The following is a 25,294-nucleotide window of genomic DNA, read 5'->3' as shown; positions in this document are numbered from 1 at the left end:
TAATGAATGGTAACAAGACAGACCAATTCTGTATCACTATCATGATAAGAGGCAGATGATAGGGAAACCACATAATTATCAGTTACCTTGTTGACATAAGATTTAAGATTCAGTAAAGCAATTAACAAGGAAGATGGACTTGATGTGATTTATTTCTTGAGAGAGAGAGGCATTTCAGTAGAGAAGACAGTATGCTTGATGTACTAGAATGGTTCCAGATTTTTGACAATTATGATATATGAAAGAGGATGAATGTGAAGTCCTGTATGTGTTTTCTAAAACCTGAAAAATGAAGGCTGCCATCTGGTTGATGAAGTAACGGGAGATCTAAAAAGACAATCCAATTGTTTTCTCTTCTAACTCAAGATGCAATGGTGAAGAGTGTTGATCTTTTTGATGAATTCTTGTAGATCTGTACAGCATGCCAAACTGTGAAAACATCATCTACATATCTACATGACACTATTTAGTATCAATTGCTCAAGATATAGTGTTCTAGTGTGGGAGAAAGAGGACTACCCATTGATGTATCCTTAATTTGTTGGTAAAGTTTATTTTGGCATGCGAAGTAGCCAGAGTGAATGACAAAAGTGTTTCATCTAAAGGTAAGAAATAAGGACACTATATCTAGACTAAATCACCTCGGAAAGAGGCAATTCCTCTTCGTTTATCAAAAACAGTCCTCGTTTCAAAGCAAGATATCTGAACTTCTCCTTTTGAAACCCATTCACAGTTTCCACACGCACCACACTTTCAGGCAATGCATTACTCAATCACTCCCCATGCAAAGAACCTGCTCCTATCCTCCTTAAACTGCTTCCACAGCTGGCATCTTATTCTACCTTTGTCTCCCTCTGCTCTATGGAAAACCCCTCCCTATTATCTGGTAACAACCCCTCACTGGCATGTATGACTCAATCATATCCCCTCTCTCTCTTTCTTATATTTACAAGGCTCTGCAAGTTGCATTCTCTCAGTCTGTCCTCATGTCTCACATTCCATAGACCTGGCACTTACTTAGTGAACCTTCTCTGGACCCTCTCTAATATATCATCCTCATCCCTCTGAAAACCAGGCAACCAAATCTGTGAATAATAGTCCCTATGCAGCCTGATCAAGAACTTATACAATGGAACTATAACCTCTTTGCTTTGGTATGTCAATGTCCTCCTCATTATTGCCATAATCTGTTATGATGTTTTTATAATTTTATCAATGTGACCCTTAAACTTCAAGTCTCTGTCCACTATCACTCCCAGATCTCTTATCCCTTTCATCTCGTTCAGAATTTTTCCATTAATTGTATGTTGTGCATCCCAAACTTGCCTACCAAATTTCAAGACCTTGTACCTTATAATATTAAGCTCCATTCACTTGCTCACTCATATAGTTTACTAAAGATCCTCTGCAAGGCTATAACATCTACTTTGCTTCTCATAGTTCTTTTCAAATTTGCATCATTAGCAAAGAGCTGAATATCTCAGTTTAAGCTGGTCCCAATATCATTAACATAAAAGTTAAACAATAATGGCCCCAAAACAAATCCTTGTCAGACTCCACTAGTGACTTCTTTCCTTTGAGATACCACTTCTGCATACATAGCCTGCTGATACCTAGCTGACAGCCAATTAGCTATCCAGCTCACTATTCTGTTATCCAATACCATCCGTTTCCATTTAGCTACCAACTTCATCTCCCAGAACAGGCAAACTGGCCCCATGAACACACGTGGATTACAGTCATGTATACGTCCCAGCCATATGCCAGTCCCGAGCCCGGATAAAATGGGGGGGGGGGAAGCAATGGTGAACTATGCTGTAAAAATCTCACCAGGAATACTTTGTGGGCAATGCCTACAAAGTCACCTATGATTGGATACGACTGAAAGGGAAAAACAAAAGAATGATAGTGGCATGATTTGAGAGAAATATCCAATTATTTGCAAATGATGCAAAATTGGTGGCAGGTAATAGTTAAAAATGGTGATATAAAAATGCTGTAAGATCATTTAAATAGACTGACAGTATAGAAAAAAGGATAATGGGTGTTAACGTGGCCATGTGGTTATGCATTTTTGGATTAAAGAATACAGGCAGATGTATGCTGATAATTAATTAATCCTTAATTAATTATCAGCATATTTAAGTGGATGGAACTGGATGGACTGCAGGAAAATGAAGAGCTGAGAGTTTTGGTTATGGCTGGTGGACTAATAGCCTGGTTAGGTGTATTCTCTCTTGCACTTTCCCATAACACACTTGTTGATATTTAATTGATCACAAGATTGTATTAACATGGGATTTCTTAATATATCCTAAACACCTCTAGTTCATCTCTGTTCTCAATATCAATCCCAATCATTGCATTATCTTCATCTGGATGATACACACTTGCAATTTAATTTGACTATTTATTCTGCTTCTGTCACCTTCTCAGCAATCATTAAAATTATCATTCTATAATTATTATTCTTATTATCCTTCTATTATTCTTCCTTTTCCTCATTACATAGTGAAAAAACTTTTTAGGATTTCATTTGGCCTACTCAGCTACACTTTTTCTTATAATCTGATGTTGCCTTCCTCAGCATGCTTGGTCATCTTTTTTTGTTTGTGCTTTGTACTCCTGATAAGTCTGCAGATCACCTTTCTCCTTTTATACTCCTACAAAATTTTATTTTATTTTTTTCACAGCTCCTATTTAATAATGCTACTTATTCATTTAACTCCCACCTGATTTATCCTCATGACCTTGGGTATGCAGTCTGATACTGTTTTCCTTAAATATTCCTTGGCCATATTTGATACACTACTAATGATGATCACCAGCTGTGTACAATCACTAACTTAATCACTATAATCTTTGTAGTTGTACATATATCTTTTCTTAATTGAAAATTCTATGTTTAGCTATGTCCTAAGTCAAGACTGCATGATTACTCTCTCCCATTCAAATGCAAAGTGGCTACCTTGGTTATGGATAAATTCCGTGTGTCCCTTCAAGTGTCTTTTCTTCCTTCTAATCTATATCCTTATTGTTGAAGTCACCCATAATGATTACTTGTTCTGTATTCATTAGCCAATTCATGTCATCCATATCTCTTTAATACACTCTGGCTTACATGTTTGAAGATATCTGGCGTAGGCCAGATATCTTCAAACTGCCTCCTTCAGCCCCACCCTCATGCTGAAGTTCTCTTGCTGGTCACAGTGTTGTGATTATTAGCAAAAACCCCATTCTCCCTGAAATGCAATATCCTTTCCATTTTAACCCTGTAACAATATCTTTCTCTGTGAACCAAATCTCACTAAAACATAATTTCTAGTCAAGTTAAGCAAACCAATGCCAAAAATACCTCACTCTTCTTCCTAATTCTTTTGACATTAGTATATATGCAGTGTAAAACCCCTGCATTCAGCATTCTTTGAATGTATTTTTTCCTCCTTTCCACATTCACACATGCATACACCGATTTTGCACTACTTTTTTCTCACTAAACAAAACTACCAGGCACCTAGCTCTAAATCTTTTCAAGGTCAATTCATAAGTCGCATATAATTTCTTTCATCTATCAAATTCATTCCATACCTCTACAAGCTGCACATCATTATTTCTACATGACCTATATATTCATTTATTTGCAATCAAGATTCACCCTTTTCAATTCACTCCTATATCCTATCATACTTTTCAACAGACTTAACTCTCTCACTCCTCTTTTTTTTTTTCTAGTAACTCTTTATTAGCCTTTCATATTTTTCTTTTCACCTTTTATGTCATTGATTCTTATCAAAATTCTTAACTTAATCAATCTTTGTACTATTTCATCATGCACTGATAGAACATACACCTAATTTTAAAATCACTGTACCATACTGTATCTTTTTTGTTGTTGTTGTTGTTGTTAATTAATACTTGCTTTTCTTACACTTCACAACCACCATACCACTTACCAGACATCTCTCCAAGTGCTCTAGTTATTTTTATTGTTCTCTATAAGAATGCTACCTTTTTCTCTTTCTTTCTCTCTCTCTTCCCCTATCACACACACACACTCACAAACACATTAAAACTACTTCTTTTATGTTTCTATGTTACTTATGTTATGTTATTTGTTATCTTTCTTTTTACTTTCCATATATGCTTTCATCATTACTTCCTTCACCAACATTAATATTATTAACCATGCCTGAATACTGCAATATAATTAGTTGGTCATCATAAGTTAAGTAATACAAAACAAGCTATAGTTTTGTATTGTCATACTATTATCATTTTAGATAACAATAAATATATTCATAATAAATAAATAAATTATAATAAATAATAAATAAATCCTTTTATTTCCAAAGGGAGTAGGAAGAGTTCTTTAAGTCCTAACTTTTTGAAGACAGTCAGGCAGCCAATTTTCCTTATTTTATGACCACTTATAGCAAACTCAAGCTATAAATGAATCAATACTTTTCAGAAGAGGAGCATACTCTCATCATCTGATGGCCCTAAAATTTAGCATTTGTATTTTTTCTGTAATTATTTGAGTTCTATTATCATTTTTTAAGATGCTGGGTTAAAAAGCTGAGTTTATAGGGAAAAAATGCTGTACTTGCCTATAAAAAAGATGACTAACTTAGGAAAAAGCTACTACAGTAAATATATTCATTAAAATGAAATTTATCTTTATGTTTTGATAAATATGTAAATTCTATTTTCTCTTTGCAGTGGAAAAAAATTAAGCATTTCAGCACTAGATGAGTTAAAATACTGAAATATTAATAAAACTAAATGAGAACTTACACATTAATTTCATTCTTTGCAATTTCAATATCCTCAATCATTTCTGGAGAGAGATTAAATTTTAGTTCTCTAGGAAAAGAATCACGAACATCTGCAGGCATTTCATAATCCTTACTTGTGAACCTAAACATGCAATTTTTTTTCTCATGATAATCCAGAAAAGGTATGCTGTACTCAGTATGCATTTACTGCATATATATATATATAACAAAATAGCAGGAATAACAATACCAGGTTCAGATTTTATATGGAAAATAAACTAATAAAACCTAAACATGCAATTTTTTTCTCATGATAATCCAGAAAACGTATGCTATACTCAGTGTGCATTTACTGCTGAAAGTTTATTTTTCACTTGGTTAGACTATAATAAATTTAGTTTAATCCTTTATCCAAGTGCAAGCAAAAAAGTTTGCGGCTGAAGTATCTTCAGGATTGAGGCAACTCGTAGTAAAGGTGGACCAAGCTCTCAGTATCTCTATGGGAGATACCGAGACAAGGAGTGATGAGAGCTTGATTCACCTTTACTACGAATTGCCTCAGTCCTGAAGATACTTCAGGTGCAAACTTTGTTTGCTTACACTTGGATAAAGGATTAAACTAATAATGATGGTACTAAAATTTATTATAGTGCATTTACTGCATATTATTATTATTATTCAGGCCTCTATGGAGTCAAAGGACTCATCACGGGAGGTCCTTTCTAAGAAGCGCAAGTCTATCAAGACTCATAGAGGGAGGTCCCTCCTAGGAAACACAAAGTCTATCATACCACTCCATGAGCTCATTGACCGTTCTTGCTCTCACCACTCTATCAGGAAATGCATTCCACAGCCACTCTCCATGCAAAGAAACCACTCCTCACCCTCTTTGTTATGCAAATTAGTGCAGATGGGGATGGATACTAAACTGGTGATATGGATCAGAGAATGACTGATGGAGAGATATCAGAAAGCAGTGAATTGAGGAGCAGAATCCAGGATGAGGCAGGTGAACAGTGGTGTGCCTCAGGACTTTGTGGTTGGGCCATTATTGTTTAATTTGTACATAAATGATATAGGAAATGGGTTGAAGGGAGATATTCAGTTGTTTGCTGCTAATGCAAAGTTGAGTAGTGCAATAAAAAATCAAGCTGATGTTGAGAGTTTGCAGGATGATTTAAATAAGCTGGCAAAATGGGCAAAAGGTAATGGATGTCAGTTAAATGTGGAAAATTGTAAAGTTATGCATTTTGGGATTAAAAGATCCCTGGCTATGTACCACATTGATAGAATGGTACTCCAATAGATTGATAAGCATAGGAACTTGGGAGTGTTGGTGAATGGGGAGATGAAGTTCAGAGGGCACATTACTAAGGTGTCCAAGATTGCACATAGGATTACTTGGTTATTGAAGAACACACTAACATCCAGAGACAAAGAGGTTATTATTCCCCTTTATAAGGCATTGATACTTCCACATTTGGATTACTGTGCTCAAGTCTGGTCACCTGGATTCCTTGAAGATGAGGAGGTTGTGGAGAGGATTCAGAGGAGAGTGACTAAGTTGGTGAGTGATGTAAAAAATGCTCCCTACATTGACAGATTGTGGATTGCAGAGGTTGGTTGATAGGCAGAGAAGAGGGGATATGATAGAAATATTTAAATTACTGAAAGGTTTTTATAAGATTGATGCAGGGGAAATATTTCAGCTGTGTGATAGGGATGGAAGAACAAGAGGTCATCCCTGGAAATTAAGGAAAAGTGTGGTTAACAAAGATGTGAGAACTAGATTTTTTGCTTGGAGGGTGGTGAGTGGGTGGAATGCATTGTCTGACTCAGTTGTGAGTTCCTTGTCTGTAAATGAATTCAAGAAGAGGTATGATAGATATTGTTTTGATAGTTTGGGTCTCCCGCGATGAGTCTACTGACTCCATGGGGATACCCGTAATCAGTGGTGAGCTATAAGGGGCTCGCCCGAGCTATTTGTTAAATTTTTCTCAAATTTGCGAGCCCCTTGTTCTTCTTGTTTCCTTTTTTATTTTTTCAAAAAAAAAAAAAAACATATTTTTTTTAAATATATTAAGCAACAAACTCATATGGTAACCTGACAAAGTGATTTTATTAAATAAAATATTATAGTTACTGTTACTACCATTTTACAAATAAGAATTCACTCTTGGTAATCGCATATAAATAAACAGGATTATAAAATAATGCCCCTTGATTATCACTTGAAGTATAAAAACAAAAGAGAAATATAACGTTCTTCAATATTATTGTGTTTAGATAATATTTATTTATTATTTATAGATTGTTTGTCGTAAAAACTTCTATCACAAACAAAAGAAATTTATTTTGTTTATAAAAAAAGGGGACTATTTCATATGTGTGATTATAAAAGATTTGATTCTTGTGTAGCTCAGTGGATGTGGCGTTTGCATACCACGGTGCTTGACCACATGAAGGAACACTTCTTGGTTTCGAATCTAGTCAGCGACTAGATTTTTTTCAACCAATTCCTGAGTTAGTCGATCTCTGGCATGGGAAAGCGGGTTTTTTCTCCTGGAAACTCGGGTTTTTCATCCCAAAAAACCAAAAAGTAAACAATTCAAGAAAATTGATCATAGAACCCACATTATTTCAGACATTAAATACGAGTATTAGAGTTAGGGACCACGAGATGGGGCCACTTGTTAAGCTGTCTCTCTTCACTGCATGCTGCTTAATTAGTGATAGCCTTGGGCCAGCTATCTCTGATTGGGTACCAGTGGAGATTGAACTGCCCACTCAATCTCCAAAAGTCAGATTGGGCTAAAATGGCCTTGCCTACTGCTTATATATGGGAATAAAACAGCTTTAGCTGATTTTTTTTTATATATATTTTGATAGTTAAAAAATGTTTTTCTTATGTAAGATAAATTAACAAGATGATTGTGTGCAAATATTTCATGTTCAGATCATGAAATATTTGTTTAAAAATGATAGCCTTCGCAGATTGATTGTCCCCTCATACTTTTTGATTGGCATTTGTACAGAAGCTATATTAATAAAAGTTTTTGTGTGAAATAGGGGTTTTTTTTTGCTCGACGATGCAAGCCCTTTGTTAAAATTTCCATAGCTCACCACTGCCCGTAATAATAATAATAATAATAGTATACCTAGAAATTTAGTATTTTGCAAAAATAAATAATAATAACAATAATAATTATTATTATTATCCGAAGACCCCATGGAGTCACAGACTCATCCAGGAGGTCTCTTTTATCATACACACACAGCTCATCATACTACACCTTAAACACATTCAAATTCTCTGCAGACACCATTCTCTCAGGCAATGGATTCCAATCATTCACAACTTTCCATGCAAAATCCTGCTTCTCACTCCCTCCTTATACAGCTTCCAGGGATGACCTCTTGTTCTCGTCCAACAATTTTATGAAAAACCTCTTCAACGTTAATCCTATAACAACCCGTTACTAACTTATATGTCTCTATCACATCATCCCTATTCCTCCTATCCAGTAGACTCTACAAATTTCATCATCTCAATCTTTCTTCACATTCAACATTCCAGAGATCAGAAACTATTTTGGTCAATTGCCTCTGCACCCTCTCCAACATCTCTTCATCCTTTTGAAGAAAAGGTAACCAAATCTGTGCATAGTAGTCCATATGTGGCCTAATCAGAGCCTTATACAATGGAACCAAAATCTTCCTTATTTTTACAAGTCAGTGTCCTCTACATCATTGCCAGACTTTGTTGTATTGTCCTCACAATTTTAGGTCGTTATCCACCAACACTCCAGGATCTATTATTTCCTCCACCTTCAACAATATATCCCGACTAAGAATAAGTTGTAAATTCCATTCTTGTTTTCCAAATTTTAAAACCTTACATTTTGCAACATTTAACTGGCATCCCCACTCCTGTTCCTATTTACTCAGTCTATTCAATCTTCTTGTAAAGCCACAACATCTGCTCTACTTCTCATAGATCCTCCAACTTTCCATCATCTGCAAACTGTATATCCCTATTCGTATCTTCTCCAATATCATTAACATAGATGTTAAACAACAATGGCCCTAAAACATACCCCTGGGGCACACTACTAGTGACTTTCCTCTTCTGGAATATTGTTCCCCCACACACAACTTGTTGATACCTATCAGACAGCCAATTTCCAAACTAATGCACTAGTCTAATATCCAACTCCATCCAGTCTAGTTTTGCTATCAACTTATCATGCGGTAATCTATCAAAAGCCTTTGCAAAGTCTAAGTATACTACTGTGCATCCATCTCCCATGTCCAATGCTGCTATCACTTATTGTAATAAGTATGTAGATTACTAAAACATGATCTCCCTTTAGCACATCTGTGCTGTCTGTCAAAGACAATACCTTGGTTATCAATCCAATTCTGGATCCTAATTCTCACCAGCTTTTCCAACACTTTAACCACAACACTAGACACACAGATTGGCTCATAATTTGATGCTTGAATTCTGTCACTTCCTTCATAAAGCAGTACAATTTTGCCTTTCTTCTACTCCTTTGGATCTTGACTCAATGCCAGACTCATATTAAAGAAATATGTCAAAGCATATATCAACTTCCTGACACATTCCTTCAAAATACACAGTGATATATCATCCAGTCCCACACCTTTATTAATATCAAGTTTGCTTAATTTCCCATATACCTACATAGAGGTATGTGGGAAAAGTTTATAAAGAAACTGCAGTATCCCTTCAGGTCCTCAGCCACCTTTACTTCCTGAATTCTTTGACTCTTAATGTGAAGAATGCTGTAGAGAGATGCTGTTTTTATTATGGCCAGTATTTCTCTTAGTATTCGTGTTTGGAGTGGACAGAATGCGACAGCAGATGCATCTTTATAAGGGTCACTCATGAAATTTCTGTTGATTCTGAAGTAGGCATTATTTCTGACACCTGCTTGCAGACCACTGTTTATGAAGGTGTCATACAGTTTTACCAGAACTGAAGTAGGTGATATTTCAGACTTGCTTTCTTTGAAACATTTCTACCTAAACTAAGCCCATTAGAAGTTTGCAAACTTCCTGAATTGACTACCCAATTCAATATTTTTGTTTGAGAGACTAGATTCTGCACTTGTTGGTCATTCTCATACTCATTTGCCTCATGGGTGCCTTCAAACACACATACGCTCATCTGCATCCCAACTAAACACCAGGGGTGAATTCTCCATGCTTCCTATGCTTGCTGCACAAGCTCATTACTTGAGAAAGAAGTAATATTTATTTGTTAATAAATGCATGCATTTATAAGCATTGCATTTAGGCTTTTATTTTTGTAGACAGAAGACGTCTTAAGCTTGCGCAGCAATAAGAGCCTCCAGGTCCTCGCTGCAGCACTGTGATTTCATGCATGTGCATAGCCATTTCTGCTCCCTTCACGTCGTCTTAAACACAAGGCCATAGGCAGTGTCAAAGTAGCTCTAGCCAGTGAGCTTCAGCCAGCCTTTACAAGTGTGCATGTTGCTTGGGAAAATTTAGTTACAACTAATGTTTTATGATGATGTTATTGACAAGTTCATAAAGAAGAACCATAGGGTAGAATTTGTATTCAAGTAGCTAAATTGAAAAAGATAGAATATCATTTGTAAAATAAATGTTGTATTTGTATGATTAAATGTACATAAATTTCTAAATATATAGTTTTAAATGGTCAGTAATTCATTATTCCACTAATCAGACTTCAATCACACCTCTCACTCTCTGAATGATAACAAGAGCAAGCGTGAATTTCAAGACCAGCATTCACCTCTGCTAAACACCTAACCACAAATCTGTTTAAGTGCAATCCATCAGCATTGTACAAATCTTTACATCTATCAAAATCAGGCCATAGGTTCCAAAACTCTACATCATTCCTTCTGCACAATCTGTATTGATTTATTAGCTATTATCGCCCTCCTTATCAGTTCACCTCTATCATATTGTGGCAGCAGACTTACAAACTCCACTCTTCTTTTTCACTTCTTCCAATAACTCACATCTTCCCTCATGCAATACTTCTGACCTCTCAGGTCATTAGTTTCAGCAAAAACAATCAATTCTTTCACCTTGTCTTTCTGCATTCTGCCAGCATTACTAATATTATTAATTTTTGCGCCAAAGAAACATAATTTTGTAGAAATTTCATAAAGCATCCCTCCCCCATTATGGAACCACGGTAAAATATTATCTGCTTACACTCTTTCTCTTGTTTATTTCTAGATTTTGTTTGGCTTTGAACCTCTTGCTTTTTTTTTTTTTCCTGTTTTCAGTTCGACTAATTTCTTCAGACTTTCAATCTTGCATTTTGTCCTGTAAAGGACTACATGTCAGCAAGCTATTTCTTTATTCAGGTCTTTTATATTCTTCTGAACTTCCATCACCACAACCTTTGCATATGCTATCTTACCATCACTTTAAATAACCTAATTAATACTCTCTTTCCCATTTCTTTCACCCTCATTTTACCCAAAGTCCATTCACTCCAATACTTTTGGTTTCATGGCTTTCAGTATTAACTTATGTTACTTTATTTTCTTACTTCTGACAAGTCTCACATTTCTTTTTCTTCCTAGTGTTATGTCCAGCTTCAGCAAGGTCCACTGTTTTGCATTTGGCCCTCAATTTCATTCAATTTGCAGCATCAGTAGGGCAGACACCCATGACTTCTTTTAGGAGGTTTGTCCATCGCTTTTTGGATGTTCATTAGGTTGTCAGCCATCTGGGCTAAGTGTAAGGGCTGATCCTGGAACAGATTCCTTGTCAGCCCTGGCCACATGCCCATACCATTGTAGGCGTGCTTCCCTCATCTTCTCTGGAATTAGGGCAACAACAAGAGTTTTCCAGATGTCATCATTTGTAATATGGTCTAGTCATGCATATTCCAGAGTCCATCAGAGTATCTGCATCTCCATGACACATAGTGTCTGTTAATGCTGTGTCTTTACAGGCTAGCACTCTGCTCCATAACGTGCAACTGGTCAGATTACTGTGTGATAGATCTTGGATTTGAGAGACATCGGAGTATTTTATTGTCACACAGGACTCCAGTGGCCGGGCACCATTTCAGACAGGCAGCATTAATGTGTGTTCTGGCATCTGGGAGGGTACTACATCAGACATCACATAGGATCCAAGGTACTTAAAGTCAGAAGTCTTAGTAAGTTCAGTACATTGACTAGAAATGTCCCATCTGTTTGGGTGCCGTATTTTAAATATTCAGTTTAATCTCTCTCTCTCTGTGTGTGCATGCACAGAATGCATGCATCCACACACACACATACACTACATTTCACAAAATCCCCTATGTCAGACCTCCTGCACAACAATGTCTTGGCTACCATCTTGTTTGCATCATCACCATGAATAACACAGTTTATCTATCGTACACAGAATGAATATATCAAACATAAATAAACACACTCAACCACACAATCATACACAAGAATACCTTTGCAAAACTGGTAAAATGTATACTTTTATGTTTTGTATATATATATATATATATATATATATATATATGTGTGTGTGTGTGTGTGTGTGTGTGTGTCCATTAATTTAACTGTTCAAGTAATTTTAGAAATAGCAAAATACAAATTTTATCATTATAAAGAAAATATTAAAAACATACCAAGAATATTAATGAGCTTCTCGGAATTATATTCATTGTTACATGGCAGTGAAAAAGATTCCACATGTAAAAGGATAGTTCAATTATTCTTATCCTAGTTAATTTCCATATAACAAAAAACAAATAACATACAAACTTTCAAACATTCGTGACGTAATTAAAGCTGTTGGGGGTGCATCCGCAGGACTATGTTCATAATTAAGTCCTACGACTCCATCTTCTCCAACTATGATCTTAGAAAAGAAAATATATATTACAAAATTATTCTAATTACATAAAAAAAAAACTTTCTACAAAATTCACAATAATCCATAAAACTCAAGTTAACAGTTTGTTTAAATTTAAGAATAATGGTACATTTCAAATGGGCAGCACCATCAGCAACATTTCAATTTTACAGATCATTGGTATTCAAGCGATTCAAGTAATCACTTTGTCACTACAGGCTGTGGAGGTTCAAATCCCACTAAGGTATGTGTGTGGTATTTGGTATTTAGGTGGTAGATGACTGCCATTACTACAGAGCAATTTTGTATTATTTACAGCCCTCTGGAGTCATCATGGGAGATCTGTCCATTCTGGATCATACTTCACTCGAACTCATTCAGTATCGATGCATCCATTATCAGCCTTGCAACTCCACAGACTCAGTACACCTTATAAAAATAACTCCTCACTCATTTGCTCACAACATTATACGGCTTTCAGGAATGGCTCATGCTGTCTCCCATTAATTACTGTTCTTGGCAATCTCTCTCTCCACTGGCCCATATACAGGGACAAAAACCAGGTTCATAATTCCTTCTGTGGGAATTATGAACCTGGTTTTGGGTGGAACTGGGGTGGGTAGACTTTTTTTAATACATGGCTAAGTATAACCAATCATCTAAGTTCAAATGGGATAAATTTTTTAAAACTCAACTAATCTCATAAGTGATATTATTGCTGAATAGTGAAGGGTCTCAGAAGTAATAAATGTAAAAAAGTGCTTTCTTTAGTTTTCTGAGCATTCAGTACAGAATTGCCAAATAACAGCATCTTTCAAAACAATGTCAGCCTGGTTGGTCAAGTGGTTAGGATATCTGCTCTCCAGCCATCTGATAACAACCCACAACTTATGTCTCAATCATATCCCATACCCCCTCTTATTCACAAGGCTTTGTAATTTAGATTCTCTCAATCTGTCCTGGTATTCAACATTCCAAAGACCACTGACCAAATTTGTGAATCTTCTCAGGACCGTTTCTAACATATCTTAGTAACTATGAAAATCCAGTGACCAAATTTGTGCCCAATAATCCATGAGGACTGATCAATGCCTTATAGAATGGCATCATAACCTCTTTATTTCTACATGTTAGGGTTCTCTGCATCACTACCATTATCCAATGTGATCCCTGGGACCACATTGCACTAGTGCAATGTGGTCCCTGAATTTCAAGTCCTTGTCCACCATCACTCCCAAATCTCTCATCTCCTCTATCCCCTTTAAAGTTTCCCAACCATATGATGTGAAGTCATTAGCTTCTATATACGAGTTGCCCCAGTTCTGAAAATACTTCAGGTACAGACTTTGTTTGCTTACACTTGGATAAAGGATTAAACCAAGTATATAATTTTATGGTACCTTTAATTTATAGTCATGGATCTGAGAGCTAGGATTGAAATAAAACACTTCAATGTGACACTGCCGCTTGTGCCATTTGTTCAATCTCCAGATATGACAGTTCTCAGAAATATCTGGAGATTGAACAAATGGCACAAGCGGCAGTGTCACATTAAAAATGAGGATATTAGGAATGAACCTGATATTGTTTGCATTCAGGAATGTGTTAGCAGAGCTAATCTCAGGTGATATTATTACTTAAACAGAATAGCAGAGGAAAGGTTAACAAAACAAGTTTTCTTTGCCAGGATGGCAGGAAAGAAAAAAAAAAAAAAAAACCAAGGGAGGACCAAGATCTAGGTGGATTGACATAGTACAGACTCCAATACGCAGTGACAATGAAGTCTTCACAGATAGTTTCATTTGGAGAAAAACTGACGATACGAAATTAGTAATGATATAACTTTTTCGTGCAATACTATCATGATATCCTACGCACACCCTAACGATATGTGTCAGGAATTTGCTGCTGATGATGACAATAATATTTATTATTTTTATTTTATTATTATTCACATTTGCAATAGTGTGGGAAGTACACACTATTGCGAACAATGCTCATCCAACTGTGCTTTAAACTGTTTGATGTGTCTACATCCACAACACACTCAGGCAATGCATTCCACTCACCAACTACCCTCCATACAAAGAACCTGATCCTCACTGCTCTGTCCACACCCTTCTTATACAGTTTTCAGCAATGGCCTCTTGTTCTACTCCCCTCTCCCATTCTATGAAAAATCTCTTCCGTGTCTATCCGATAACAACCCCTGACCAGCTTATATGTCTCAATCATATTCTCCTCTTCCTCCTATTCATGAGGCTCTGCAACTTACATTCTCTCAATCTGTCCTCATACCCAACATTCCAAAGACCACTGAACACCTTTGTGAATCTTCTCTGTACCCTTTACAACATATCCTTGTCATCATGAAAACCCAGTGACCAAATCTGTGCACAATAATCCATATGAAGCCTGATCAAGGCCTTACACAATGGCATCGTAACCATTCTATTTTGGGATATCAGGATACTCCGCATCATCGCCATTATCCAATGTGATGTCGTCACAATTTGTGTGTGCAATGTGGCCTTGAATTTCAGGTCCTTGTCCACCATCACTCCTAGATCTCTCATCTCCTCTACTTTCTTTATACCACCAAGTGTATACTTTGCATCTCATTGTTGCTTACAAAAACTCAAAACCTTACACTTTGCAACACTGAAATGACAGTTCCATTTACCTGCCCATTCATGCAATCTATTCAAATCCTCTTATAAGGCCATTACATCCCCTTGAGTCTGCATTGCTCTCCCCAGTTTTTCATCATTTGCAAACAGTAGCATATCACTAGTTAAACCCAACCCAATATCAGTAGCACACAAGCTGAACAACAATGGCCACAAAACTGAGCCATGTGGCACATCACTATTGACCTTTCTCTTTTAGGATACCACACTCCCATATACAACTTTCTGATACTTATCTGACAGCCAGTCACTGATCCGACTCAGAAGTCTTTTATTCAGTCCATCTGTTTTAATTTATTTAAGAGCTTGTCATGCCGCATGGCAGTCTGTGAAAAGCCTTTGCAAAATCGAAGTACACTACTATTCATCTCCCGTGTCCAAGGTATTTGTCACCTTATTATAGTATATAAGTAATTTAGTGAAACATGATCTCTCCTTAACAAACTCATGCTGATAATCACAGAAAATACTGCTGTTATCAACCCATTTCTGTATCCTACTTCTCACCAATCTCTCCAGGACCTTCACCACAACCAACTCCAGATACACAGACTGGCCTATAATTGAAGCTACAGCCTTATCATCACCTTTATTCAGTGGAACAAATTTACCCTCCTTCCACTCCCTTGAAACCTGTGCTGTTGTAAGACTTTTATTAAACATGCATGCCAATGCTACTGTCAATCCCCTGGAACATTTCCTTAAATGCAATGTGATATGTAATCAAATCCTATCGCTTTATTGATATCAAGGTTATTTATTTCCTCAAATACCTCCTAGTTACTCACAATTAGGCCATCCAGCCCTATATCCTCTACACTTAATTTCCTCATGATTCCACCCTGATCAGGATGAAATACCTTTATAAATTGATCATTGAATAACAATTATATATCTGGTTTAATCCTTTATCAAGTGTAAGGGTAAATAAAATTTGCACCTGAAGTATATTCAGGACTGGGGCAACTCGTGGTAAAGGTGATATAAGTTCTCATTTGCCTTAGTATCTCCCATAATGCAGACATGTATAATGCTATGCATTAAGGGAAGGGCTACTACCCAGACCGGTTTCGATCTTTATTGAGGTCTCATCAGTGGGAGCCAGACTCAGAGGTGGTGATACTAAGGTGGAAGTAATGGAGAAGTCATATTTACCTATACCAGTTGCCAAAAGGTGTCACACCTCATTATTAAAATTCTCTGGATTAGAGATAAGTTGATGTCAGTTTTTTCACTTTGGCTATGCTACCAATTATATATTTGGTTTAATCCTTTATCCAAGTATAAGCAAACAAAGTTTGTGCCTGAAGAATTTTCAGGACTGGGGCAATTCATGGTAATGGTGGTATAAGTTCTCATCACTTGCCTTAGTATCTCCCATAATGCAAAGCACATCTCCTTGCACACATGTATAATGCTATGCATTAAGAAAAGGGCCACTACCCACACTGATTTTGACCATTATTGAGGTCTCATCAGTGGGAGCCAGACTCAGAGGTGGTGATACTCACTTGCCTAAGGCAAGTGACGAGAACTTATACCACTTTTACCACAAGTTGCCGCAGTCCTGAAAATACTTCAGGTGCAGACTTTGTTTGCTTACGCTTGGATAAAGGATTAAACCAAATATATAATTGGTAGCATAGCCAAGTGATAAAACTCCTATCAACGTATCTCTAATCCAGGGAAGTTTAATAATAAGGTGTGACACCTTTTGGCAACCAGTACAGGTAAATATGACTTCTCCATTACTTCCACCTTAGTATTACCACCTTTGGGTCTGGCCCCAACTAATGAGCCCTCAGTAAAGGTCGAAACTGGTCTTGGTAGTGGCCCTTCCCTTAATGCATAGCATTATACACATCTGCAAGGAGATGTGCTTTGTATGGGAGATACTAAGGCAAGTGATGAGAACTTATACCACCTTTACCACGAGTTGCCCCAGTTCTGAAAATACTTCAGGCGCAAACTTTGTTTACTTACACTTGGATAAAGGATTAAACCAAATATATAATTGGTAGCATAGCCAAGTGAAAAAACTTCCATCAACTGATCACTGAATACCTCAACAATGTCTTCTGCAGCAGTTACCATTCTACCACTTTCATCCATTAACTTCATCTTACCATGATCATTTTTCCTTCTACTTGCTACATATCTAAAAAAAACTCTCTAGGGTTTTTCTTTGATTTGCCAATTTCTGCTCATACATTACTTTTGTTTTCCTTACTAACTGACTCACTCTCCTAGCTTGTTCTTTATACTCTTCATGTGACTGATTATTACCATTATTCATCTTGTACTTCCTCCAAAGTACAGGTATCTCTCGATTAACGCGGCTAATTAATCCCTCAATGTTACCGCATATATCAAAATCGCATTAATCAAATCTAATAATCAATGGTAAAAATTGCAATTCGTCCATGATCAATTACTGTATTAATAATTCGTTTTATATGGTACTCTTTTAGGAAAGATAAAAAATGAATGCAAAGTAAATGTTTAATAAATACTTGTACCTACATTATGTACTGCAATTTTTTTTATCAAAAGAAGTTATCAAGAGTCGTTGTGAACAGTTTCAGTTTTTTTCTTATCGGCATTAATTCTGCGATAACAAGCAAAATGACTCTCCAGACCTTGGCAAACAAGCAATAAAACAAAGAAAAAACACTGCAAATATAATACATGATGGTACAAATTAAGTGGATATTGAATCCAACATTATTTCATATTCAAATATAGAAACTGCAAGAGTTTCGTGCTGAATATATAGAAACTAAAAGTTTCGGCAGATTCAAGCATAAGCAACCTTATGGGCAACTCGTAGTAAAGGTGGAGTAAGCTCCAGATCACTTTCCTTAGTGTTTTCCATAATGTAAAGCACATCTCTTAGAGGACATGTATGATAAATAAGCCTTTGACTCTCTATTTCAGTAATACATGATGGTTTATTTATTTTCAATTTTCAGTTACAATCTAGAAATTATTCAACAAAGAATAAAAGAAATAAAATAAAAAAATACTATACTGACATCGGAGGTCGTGGTATCTCTCAGATACAATTTACTGTCAAATATCACAAACCTTTACATAACATGCGTTAAACCAAACTGGCAGCAAAAAAAGTGCAGAATGTCACTCATAACATAAGAATGCACAGCTCTCATGACTTCCAAGCTATACACTGAATTGTATCAGAATATTTATATTAAACATTTTGCATCTATCTGTCAGATCAACTGCTAGCTCCGCAGGGTTAAAGGCATGTTAATCAAAACTCTTGCTGCGTATATCAAGGGATTGCGTATATAAATTAATTTTGGCACATTAATCAAATCCTGCGTTAAGCAAAACCACGTTAGGAAAGGGATACCTGTATTTTCTTTTTCCAGATTTCATGCTTAAGCTCCACGTTCATCTGTTTTAAACCTACCTTATTCAGCCTTTTGGCCTTCGGAATACAATCGCACGTTGATGCTCTCATGTATTTCTTTGTCAGTTCCCATGCAGCATTTATTTCCTTACCACTCAACTCTTTGTTCAATGTTATAGCTCCTAGCTGTCTCCTAAGCTTGTCATAATCGATCTTTATAATTTCACATATATCCTTTCCTCACAAAAGTCTGCATATAACTAGCCACAATACAGTTGATTACTTTATGATCACTTTCACCAAGTGGATGAAAATGTGAAATCCTCTCTAACAATTACATCCTCTGATGAAATGATGAGATCTAGAACTCTTGATCCTCGTGTGCCTTTCTTTACGTGCTGCCTGAGATAGTTATCTCTTAAGAACTCGAGAAATTCATTTTCCTTATTCCCAAATGCTATCTCTTCATTCCAATCTATACTGCTATAATTAAAATCATCCATAATAATTACCCTTTCTTTGTTCACTGATCCAAGTTGTTTATACATTTCTTCATCACCACCTTCCACATTCCCAGGCCTATCACAACATCCAATTAAATACGTCTTCCTCTTAACCTGCACATTACACCACCTGCCTCATGACCATTGCCACTATTTTCCCTTTTCATGTCTACTTTATGTGGACTTAATTCCCTTACTATCATCAGCAGCACTCCTCCTCCCTTCTTGTCCTTTCCATACTCGCGAAAAATACTGTATCATTCCATCTCTATTGCTATTATGATATCATCTTCTTTCACCCATGTTTCACTTATTCCAATGATTTTGGGGGCGAATAAACTCAATCACTGAAACCATTTCATCCCCCCCCCCTTATTTCTGATACTTCTGGCATTTGTAATCAAACAGAGCAGTTCATTTTCAGGTCAATAGCCAGTCCATTCCAAGCAATGTGTTGGTTATGATTTCCCCACCACACTTGTCCAATCACCTTTATTACCACTTACCATGTATATCTGCTCAGTCTCAACTTCTCCACCCACATAACAATATATTCCATCTTTATACACACATTCAGTGCCACTTTCAACATCCACTCTCGCTATGCAATGTCTCCCTGCCCACCCGAGCTCCCCTTGTTTCCCAGTTCTTCTTGCATTCCCATTCTCTCTTCATCTCTCACACAAGTATTGTTTCCACTGCCAAGCACTTCTGTACTACCACTCTCCCAATTTTTCCCTTCAACTCTTTCTTCTGATCTCTTGCACGCATCACACGCTGTACTTACACACACTTTACTTTCATACAGCAACACTTTCTCCAGTACACTCACTCCAAAACCATTTAAATGCAACCCATCACGCCTATATAATTTCATTCTTCACTCAAACATATGCCATACATCCACAAACTTCACTCCCTTCTGCTCACACAGCTCTACTAGCATACCATTTATGATTTTAACTCTACTTTGCAACTCACCATCATCATACCTCAGCAACAAACTGACAGCCTTTTCTACTATACTGTTACCTTTCACTCTTCTCAATAGTCTCCTGATATTTTACCTGCTGTTTCAATTTAAACAGACAGCCAGGATATTTTCCCTCAAAACAGACTCGAGCAGAAAGCGTTTTCTGATAAAACTCAATAATTTAATATAACATTCCTCAGTTTATAAAAAGCAATAAACTGAGTTTACATTTTGCATATTCTTCTTGTTATTATTACTTACCAGAGCCCTTCAGGAGTCAGGAACACACTGAGGGAAGCCACATATACCTTTTCTTCAATTCATTCACACTGCCTGCATTTGCCGCTTCTAAAGGTAATCCATTCATACTGCTCTATGAGAGAAAAATCTAGCTCTTACACCTTTGTTGACTGCATTCATACAGAACTTCCATGGATGTCCTCTCCCCACACATCATAAAATTCCACCTTCTAGGATCATATATATAAAATAAAATAAAATAAATATATTTTTTTTATGTTGCTCCATAGATGAAAGGTTATTTGCAAACCTATGGTACATTATGTGCCTTGGGTGGGTTAAGAAACTTTTATTTTCTATTTTCATCGAGTCTGGAAACCCTGCTCTACAGACCAAACATGGAACTTTTTCAAGCCACTTTTAGGCCTCCAATAAGTCAGGCAGTGGTCTCACACCGTGGAATGAAATTTATCTCCCACCTAAAGACGATCACAAACATCCAGGTCTGTGCTGGAATATATGATGCTTACATAAGATTATAGATATTTATCTTATCACTCCTTTTTCTCTTTTTGCAAAGGTTTAAGGTCCACAAGTCATTTATATGTGGAACTACAAGGCTGGTGATTATGACAAGCTAAAGAGACAACTTTCAGCAGAGCAATGCCATAAGAATTTGGAAGGGAGAAATGTCGATTCATGGGAGGTGGCCTGAATGCATACCAAGAGTCAGAAGGATAAATCAGGTAGGATGAATAGCTTCATTAAGCAGTAGTTGCACACAAAGAAAAGGTTGTGGAATGATTATAAAGAAAAGGATGATCTGCAGGTGAGAAGAGTGACCAGTATTGTAAGGAAGACCAAGATAATTATGAGAGGAAGCTAGCTGATGAGGCCAAAAGAAACCCTAAGGAATACTTTTGCTATGCAGCAAGTAAAAGAAGGAATGGCTATGGAAGGATGACTTTAAAAAGTGCTGATGTGGGGAGGTAACAGAACCAAACCAAATAGTTGAATTACTAAGTGAACATTTTTCAGAAGTGTACCATCTTGGTGGTGACATTGCAGTGCCAGATGTGATATTGACTGATAGGAGAATAGAGATGAATAAATGGAGGTGCTTCAATCTCTATTCTCCTATCGTGGAGGTGCTTCAATCCCTATTCTCCTATCAGTAGCAGAACCTCAATACGAACACAGCCATTGGATTAGATGGCATATCAGCTTGTGGATTATGAGACTGTGTAAGTGAATTATCATTTCTTCTGACCAAGCTGTATAATTTAAGCTGCGGCAATGGGAAGATGCCAATGGGACAGAAAGAGGACAAAATAGTTCCATTGCATAAAGAGGTTCTAAGACATAACTGGCAAATTATAGGCTAATCAGCATCTCAGGAGTGGTGATTAGGATATTGGATTAAGATATTGGAGAAATTGGTGAAAGAGAGAATTCAGACCTGGGTGGATAGGAATATGATACTCTATATGGGACAACATGGTTTTGCAAAGGATAGGTCTTGCCTTAGTTAACTTGCTTACGTTTTATAATCAAGTGACAGTGGAGTTGGATAAGGGAATGGCTACTCATTGATATAGCTAAATTTCACAAAAGCATTTGACAAGATTCCATGTAGAACTCAGTTGCATAAATTGAGCAAATAGGGATGGATATGAATCTGGTGATTTGAATTAGAGGATGGCTGATGGACAGATATCAAAGAGTGGTTTATGGATGAGTCGAGTCCATGAGAAGGCAAGTGACCATTGGAATGCCATAGAGCTCAGTAAGTGATCCTCTGTTGTTTAAGTATATTAATGATACAGGAAATGATTTGACAGGAAATATTCAGTTGTTTGCTGATGATGCTAAACTGGGAAGAGTAATAATAGTAAATGAAGATGATGCAGAGATCCAGGAAGACTTAAACAGACTAGCAGTGTGGACAAAGGAAAATGGCTGCCAATTTAACATGGTCAAGTGTAAGATCAATAGATTTTTTGAGAATAGATCATAACTTGTGTACTATATTGATGGAACTGAACTGCAGGAAATTGAGGCCAGAGAGATGAATGCGATTATGGACAAGGAGTTGAAATTTAGAAGGGATATTATGAAGATAATTAAAACAGTACATCAGATTACATGGTTGTTGAATAACATTCTAATGATCAGGGATAGAGAGAGAGAGAGAGAGATTATTGTTCCCCTATATAAGGCCTTAATAAAGCCATGTCTGAACTACTGTGCACCAATCTGGACTTCTGGATTCCATGGGAATGAAGAAGCTGTTGAGAAGATTCAGAGGCAAGTGACAAAGATTGTGGCAGGTCTGTGTAATGCTCCCTATGAGAATAGATTGAACAGTCTGTCTTCAAAAATTAGCTGATAGGTGAAAAAGAGAAGGCATGATAGAAGCATTTAAATTATTAAAAGGGTTTTATAGGATTGACATTGAAGACTTTTTTCAGTACATGGCAAGAAGGGAGAGAAGAAGGGATCATTAGTTGAAGTTGTGTAAGAGTATGGTTAGCAAGGGTGTTAGGACTAGGTTTTTTTTGCTTGGAGGATGGTAAATGGGTTGTCAGAGGTGGTCATAGATGCTTCATCAGTGAATAAGTTTAAGGAGAAGTATGATAGCTATTGTATGAATGATGGCTGGTGTGTGAAGAATGAATCTCATGTTATGAGTCTTCTGACTCTATGGAGATGCATGTATAATAATAATAATAATGTACATTTCAAAATATTGATATCATCTTTAACACTCTTGTTTGTGCCTTCTCCACTGTATCTGCATCACCACAGAAATTAGGACACCAGATCTACACAAAAATAGTACTAAGCAGTGCTTTTTTTCTGGAAAAAAAAGGTGCCAGTACTCACCATGAAGATGTTATTACAGCAACTTCCACACTTTTAAAATATCCTCCGATATACCCTCGTTGTCTCTAGATCACTTCTTGCTTTTGCTATCAACTGCAGAATGATGACCTCGGAGCAGCCATGAGTCCACATATTTGCTAGGGTTGAACTGAGTAAGAGGAGGTCCTACTATCCTGATGAATATCAGTGCAGAAGTTGTCCATACAAGCAGAGATGACCTAGATGAAGGTACTATAAGATTCATCTGAGAGAAACCCCTTTCCCATTCACTGGAAGATATTGCAATCATACCCAAAATGTGCTTTAGAGGAAGTAGTATGTCTGGGACTTTATTTTCTTGAAGATATTCACTGAAATCACAAAGTGCTTCTCTTTCATTTAAACGAAATTTGCGTGCTAACTTTTTAATTTCAGCTTCACCAAATGTCAGATGCTTCCCAGGATTTTCTGGCCAATACTTGGAATCTAATATCTTAACACATTTAGGCAAATCAGCATCATCTCCTTCAAGCAGATGCTTTCCAACAGTTTCTTTCAGACTTTTATATAAAGCAGATGAACTTATTGCAGGACTGTGTCTTTCATTTTTGTGGAGCTCAATCCCTTTGAACTTCATGTTCTTCTGACTTTGAAGGGAAATACTGTAGTATGGACCAGGAGTTTCAATTCTTTCTTCAAAAAGTTGAACTGTATTCTTTATCTTCCTGTCTGCTTTGTACAAGTCAATATTTCTCTCTTCTAAATCTAGACTTAGTTCACTAAGTTCTTGGAAAGCATCACACATAAGGCCCAAATCAAGAACAAACTCGCATGATGTTATTTTCTGAAAAGGTCCTCATAAAGAAAGCATGTTTTGCTTCTTCTGCTGTCTTCTTTTGCCTCCAGAAAGTGATGACAAGGGCTTCAAAGTCTTGCCACACTGCAGAAACAGTGCAAAAGCTATATGCAACCCAGCGAGTGCTTAAAATTCTGTCAATTTTAAGAAGTTGAAGTTCTAGAGTCGCTGCACATTCTTGTAGTTCCCTAGCATTTTTAGGTGAAGTATGATAAGTCACATAAAGTTTGTCCATGAAACTCTTAAAGCAATTCACTCCTGCCACATTGTTCACTGTGTCACTAACAGACAATTCAAGGCAATGGCTAGCACAATGCCAGAAAATAACACTAGGAAACTTCTCTTGCATTAGCCTCCTTACACCATTACGCACCAAACAACAAGGCTGCAACATCACAAGTTACAGACAATAAATACTCGATAGATGATACTCGATACACAAGAGACCTCAATAAAGGTCGAAACTAGTCTGGGTAGTGGCCCTTCCCTTAATGCATAACAGTAGACATATCCGCAAGGAGATGTGTTTTGCATTAAAGGAGATACTGAGGCAGGAGTGTTGGTAGCTTGCTACACCTTTGCAACGAGTTGCCCTGGTGTTGTATCACTTTACCCCAGTCCTGAAGATACTTTCAGGCGCAAACTTTGTTTGCTCACACTTGGATAAAGGATTAAACTAAATTTATTATAATAAATACTCCTTTAAGTAATCTTCAGATAATCCTAAACACTCAAGATGACTAATTAAAAAGTTTAGAATTCCTCTAGCAGTTACATCTGATAATTTGATCAAATCTAGGAAAAGACTCACAGGAGCCGAAAGTTCAGGAAGAACTACACGAACAATATCAATCAATGTTGTTTTGCAAGCATTTGTTGAATGAAGAATATATCTCATGTCTAGTTCCTGTAAATTTATTTCTTCTTCAAAGATGTTAAATGATTGATTTCTGGTTTCTCATTTGTAAAGTTGTAAAGTTATCATAACATATAATATGTGTAATTAATTGTTTATAGTTTTTTTGTAAATCTTTTTTCTACTAGCACCCCCTGATGATGTAAATCTTATGATTTACGAAACTTGTTGGGTTTTAATTGCTTATTATTTATTTATTTTTTT

At 36.6% G+C, this 25,294-nt stretch overlaps 1 protein-coding gene across 1 annotated transcript in view; it reads right to left on the bottom strand.

Annotated features, from left to right (window-relative positions):
* Positions 1–4,790: 4,790 nt before the first annotated feature.
* The window catches only part of LOC150103848 (carnitine O-acetyltransferase-like), a 155,977-nt gene continuing 135,473 nt past the window's right edge, over positions 4,791–25,294 (bottom strand). Inside the window, exons 9-10 of the mRNA XM_090397075.1 lie at positions 12,577–12,677; positions 4,791–4,917 (exon numbers count right to left, since the gene is read on the bottom strand). Coding sequence (XP_090253201.1) covers positions 4,791–4,917; positions 12,577–12,677 — 228 coding nt within the window. The remainder of the gene's footprint in view (positions 4,918–12,576; positions 12,678–25,294) is intronic.

This window comes from Typopeltis vanoorti, chromosome 8 (assembly GCF_054136105.1).
Source record: "Typopeltis vanoorti isolate ZY-2024b chromosome 8, IOZ_Tvanoo_1.0, whole genome shotgun sequence".
Classification (NCBI taxonomy): Eukaryota; Metazoa; Arthropoda; class Arachnida; order Uropygi; family Thelyphonidae; genus Typopeltis; species Typopeltis vanoorti.
Note: the sequence above shows the minus strand (reverse complement) of the source record. Positions and strands in the feature narration are given on the sequence as shown.